At 61.4% G+C, this 4,535-nt stretch overlaps 1 protein-coding gene across 1 annotated transcript in view; it reads left to right on the top strand.

Annotated features, from left to right (window-relative positions):
• PIEZO1 (piezo type mechanosensitive ion channel component 1) overlaps nucleotides 1-4,535 on the top strand; it is a 20,935-nt gene that overhangs the window by 6,084 nt on the left and 10,316 nt on the right. The window contains exons 14-18 of the mRNA XM_021707410.1: nucleotides 153-353; nucleotides 833-1,037; nucleotides 3,216-3,320; nucleotides 3,893-4,046; nucleotides 4,137-4,380. Of these exons, the coding sequence (XP_021563085.1) occupies nucleotides 153-353; nucleotides 833-1,037; nucleotides 3,216-3,320; nucleotides 3,893-4,046; nucleotides 4,137-4,380 (909 nt within the window). The remainder of the gene's footprint in view (nucleotides 1-152; nucleotides 354-832; nucleotides 1,038-3,215; nucleotides 3,321-3,892; nucleotides 4,047-4,136; nucleotides 4,381-4,535) is intronic.

Below are 4,535 nucleotides of genomic sequence, written 5' to 3'. Positions count from 1 at the left end.
GGGCGGGGCGGCTAGGGGCAGGGCAGGTGCAGGGTGGGGCCCGTGAGTGGCAGAGCGGACGTGGGAGAGCTATGGGGCGGGGCCCACGTGGAGGCGGAGCCAGCGAGGGGCGGGCCATGGCGGCGCCCAGTGTCTGCGTTCACCCCTCCCAGAACCACCTGCAGATCCTGCTGCTGCTGGTGTTTGAGGCCATCGTGTACCGGCGCCAGGAGCACCACCGCCGGCAGCATCAGCTGGCCCCGCTGCCCGCCCAGGCCGTGTGTGCCGACGGCACCCGCCAGCGGCTGGACCGGGACCTGCTCAGCTGCCTCAAGTACTTCATCAACTTCTTCTTCTACAAATTCGGGCTGGAGGTAAGGCGGGGCGTCGCCTCCTCCCTAGGCAGGACTCAGCTGCCGGGGGCGGTGTGGGGGGCTGCACGGTCCTGGGGGGGCATCTGTAGCACATGGGCACCTGGGAGCATGGTTCCCCCTCAGGTGCCCGGGATGAGCGCGAGGGTGGGTGGTGGGCATGGTGGGCACAAGAGCCTCCCCCTCCAGGGCCCAGCTGGGCCCCCACCAGGCCTGGTGGTACCTCCATGCCCAGAAGAGGTGGGGAGGCCAGGTCAGACTCTCACTCGGCCTCAGAGCCCTCCCCCTCAAGCCTCAGTTTCCCCCAAGTGGTGGAGACATGCCCCATCTCTCCAGCTTCTCAGGAGGGGGGTGGGGTGTCCAGGCTGCTGCCCACCCATGCAGGATGCTGAGCCTGCCCCCCCCACCCTGTGTTGGCTGAGGGCCTGGGCAGGCCACGGAGACCCCTTCCCTCCCACTCTGTCTGCCCCCTCCGTCCCCAGATCTGCTTCCTGATGGCCGTGAACGTGATTGGACAGCGCATGAACTTCATGGTCATCCTGCACGGCTGCTGGCTGGTGGCCATTCTCACCCGCCGGCGCCGCCAGGCCATCGCCCGCCTCTGGCCCAACTACTGCCTCTTCCTGGCACTCTTCCTGCTGTACCAGTATCTGCTGTGCCTGGGCATCCCCCCAGCCCTCTGTATCGGTGAGCGGACGGCCATGGGACTCAGTGTGGGCATGGCCAGGCATGGGGGTTTCGTGGCCATGCGGAAGCCCACCAGGGTGTTTCCCATCTGCCCGGGGCTCCCGACCCCTCTCGTGGGACAGCCCAGCCCCGGCAAGGCCATCCTGCCCACTCCAGGCCGCACTACCACCCCCTCCAGGGCCCATACCAGCTATAACGTGTGGTCACTGTGGTCCTCTGTTCTTGTCTTTCCTCTTTTTGCCTGAGACTCTATTTTGAAGCACCTCAAACCTCGAGGAAAGTTGCAAGAACAGCACTGGGAATGCTGTGTGTTCTCTCTGGGCCACGTGGGGGTTAGGTGTGATGCTCACACTCAAATATGGCCTCAAGCATGTGCCCTGAGGGTGGGCCATGCCCTGGACCTGCAGGTGACCACACATGTAGGCTGTTCCTGGGCAACATGTCATCTGTATTGAAAAAGCCCAGCCTCTCCACGGTGTCGGTGGCAGCTGTGTCTTCTGCCTTGGGCCCTATTTGACCTTAGCTTCTCCTGTCCTCTGTCTGGGCCACCCTGCCTCGTATCTCTTGGCTAGTTCTGGAGTTGGGCTGGTGGTTCTGCAGCTGCCCTGAGGCTTTGGATCCTCTTGGCTGTCCCAGGTGTCTAGGTGTGGTGAGCGCCAAGCACAGCAGCACACCTGTGTGGCAGGCTCAGGGCATCCCTGTCCTGTTCCTGGTGCTTGTGGATTTGTGGGCATCCTGCCCGCGGCTGTACCTGGCGGACTGGTGTTGGCAGGCGTCGAGTCACCTGTCCCTGGGACTGGGGAACACAGGCCATCCCTTCTGCCCCTGCGCTTCCATCAGTCAGGTTTTCTGCCCACGGTGCATCCATCACTGACCCCCCACCACAGGTGTTTCGTCATCGGCAGATCCGTGGGCTCTGCGGCTGAGTGCATGGTCACATGTCATATGCTCTTATGTGCTGTCATCTTAGTCCTTTGGGAAACCAAGATGAGAAAATCGCTTGAGCCCAGGAGTTCAAGACCAGCTTGGGCAACATAGCAAGACCTTGTCTCTACAAAAAATAATTAAATTAATGGGTGTGGTGGTGTGTGTCTATAGTCCCAGCTACTCAGGAGGCTGAAGTGGAAAAATCGCCTGAGCCCAGCAGGTTGAGACTGTGGTGAGCCGTGGTCGTGCCACTGCGCTCTAGCCTGGACAACAGAGAGACCCCAACTCAAGAAAAGGTCACTCAGGTCGGCACCTTCCTCACGTTCCCTCCTGAGGCTGCTTCCTGTGCGTGCGGTCTGGTTACATTCATTTGTCACCGTCTGCGCCATCCTGGGTTCCCCAACCTCCAGGCAACTTTCTCCTTTCACTTGGCGGGCACCATCCTGTGGGCTTTGACGAGAGTGTAGAGCTGTGCAACCCCAGTCCCTGAGGAGCTCTTCCTCCACCCTGGGGTATGTTCTGGCATGCAGGCAGCCCTCCACCCCAGCAGCCATGGAGCTGGGCTGTGCCCGCAGTGGTGCCTTGTCGGGAACTCCGTGTCATGTCATGTAGAGTTGTACCGTGTGCAGTTCTGGCATCTGGCTTTTTAAAATTTTTATTCTTAGAGATGAGGTCTCGCTATGTTGCCCAGGCTGGCCTTGAACTCCTGGGCTCAAGCGATTCTGCCTCCCAAAGGGCTGGGATTACAGGTACGAGCGCCACTGCACCCAGCTGGCATCTGGCTCCTTTCACTCACAAGGTTCATCTCGGGTGTCACATGTGTTGACAACTGTTCCTTTCCGTGCTGAGCTGTGTTCTGTAAACTTCCACCACTGCAGGACATCGGGGCAGTTTCCAGCTTCTGGTTTATGTCATATGCACGTGTGATACTACATGTGTGAGTGCATGATGTGCTGTGACCCTGTGTGGACCACAGCTTGCTCCCACCCTGCCTGCCCCGTGGCTTTCTGGCCAGTTACAGGCTTTCTTCCCCTAGAACCTGGTGCAATTTGTGCTTAAGAATAGCACGTATTGTGGGAATGCCCAGGAAGCTCTTGGATGCCGAGTATGTGGGGTGTGTTTCTGTGCCTGCGCGTGAGCGGGCATGAGAGGACTCCCATGGACGCTGGCATGTGGGTGACAGAGTCCCGGGCCTCCAAGGCCGCTGATCAGCAGATGGGCCCTTCCCGATGTCCCCCCCTTCCCCCACAGATTACCCGTGGCGCTGGAGCCAGGCTATCCCCATGAACTCTGCGCTGATCAAGTGGCTGTACCTGCCCGACTTCTTCCGGGCCCCCAACTCCACCAACCTCATCAGTGAGTGTCCACCAGGCACCCGTGGGGGGACGCATCCGGCAGCTGAGAAGGCTCCGCACACCAGGTGTGCCATGAGCCAGTGGGGACCCGTCTTGAACCAGTGAGGGGACGGGTTGTCTCAGTCTTGCCTGCCGAGTCAGAGCTCTGTGTCTCCCTGGCGGAGACCAGCCTGCTGTGAGTGACCGCCTGCCCCACAGGTATGTCCACATGGGCCTGAGGGCCCCAACTCACCCCCACACAGGACACATCAAAGAGCATGCACACAGCCCACTGTACATACCCAAGTCTGTACATAGGTGTGTGCATACCCACACCCATGGCATGCAGTCCGGCACATGTCAGCCCGTGTGTCCTGACGTGGATGTGCAGATATTTGGCCCATGTGCCCAGGTGTGTCCTCAGACTGACACTCCCCAGAGCTGCCCTGGGTAGGTGCCCACACTGGTGTCCACACGAGCACACACTGGTGCTCACTGGGTAGACGTGAACCTGCTGGGCTCTGGGTGGGGGCCGTCCCACAGCACAGGTCCTGGCTGCAGTGCAGGCCCGGCCAGCATCTGCTTGTCCCACAGGCGACTTCCTCCTGCTGCTCTGTGCCTCCCAGCAGTGGCAGGTGTTCTCGGCCGAACGCACAGAGGAGTGGCAGCGCATGGCAGGCATCAACACCGACCACCTGGATCCGCTGCGGGGGGAGCCCAACCCGGTGCCCAACTTCATCCACTGCAGGTGAGGCCCGTGCCACCTGGGGCCTCAGGGAAGGGGAGACGGGGCCTCGAGAGGGGAGGCCGGGCACCCCGTGACGTCCTTGCCTGGCAGGTCCCACCTTGACATGCTGAAGGTGGCTGTCTTCCGCTACCTGTTCTGGCTGGTGCTGGTGGTGGTTTTTGTCACGGGAGCCACACGCATCAGCATCTTCGGCCTGGGCTACCTCTTGGCCTGCTTCTACCTGCTGCTGTTCGGCACCGCCCTGCTGCAGAAGGACACGCGTTCGCGCCTGGTGCTGTGGGACTGCCTCATTCTGTACAACGTCACTGTCATCATCTCCAAGAACATGCTCTCGGTGAGCCCACCCATCCCACACTCCCCCTGCCCAGCCCCGCCCGCCCCCTGATGCTTCCCTCTGCCCAGCCCAGCTTCAGATGTGCCCCTCTGCCCCGCCCTCCTACCCCGTCCCTCCATGACGGGTTCACTCTGGCCTGGCCCGCCCCTTGAGGC

The sequence above is a fragment of the Carlito syrichta genome, unplaced genomic scaffold, assembly GCF_000164805.1.
Source record: "Carlito syrichta isolate Samal-C Ts95f unplaced genomic scaffold, Tarsius_syrichta-2.0.1 Scaffold317439, whole genome shotgun sequence".
Taxonomy (NCBI): Eukaryota; Metazoa; Chordata; class Mammalia; order Primates; family Tarsiidae; genus Carlito; species Carlito syrichta.
This window is presented reverse-complemented; position numbering and strand designations above follow the sequence as displayed.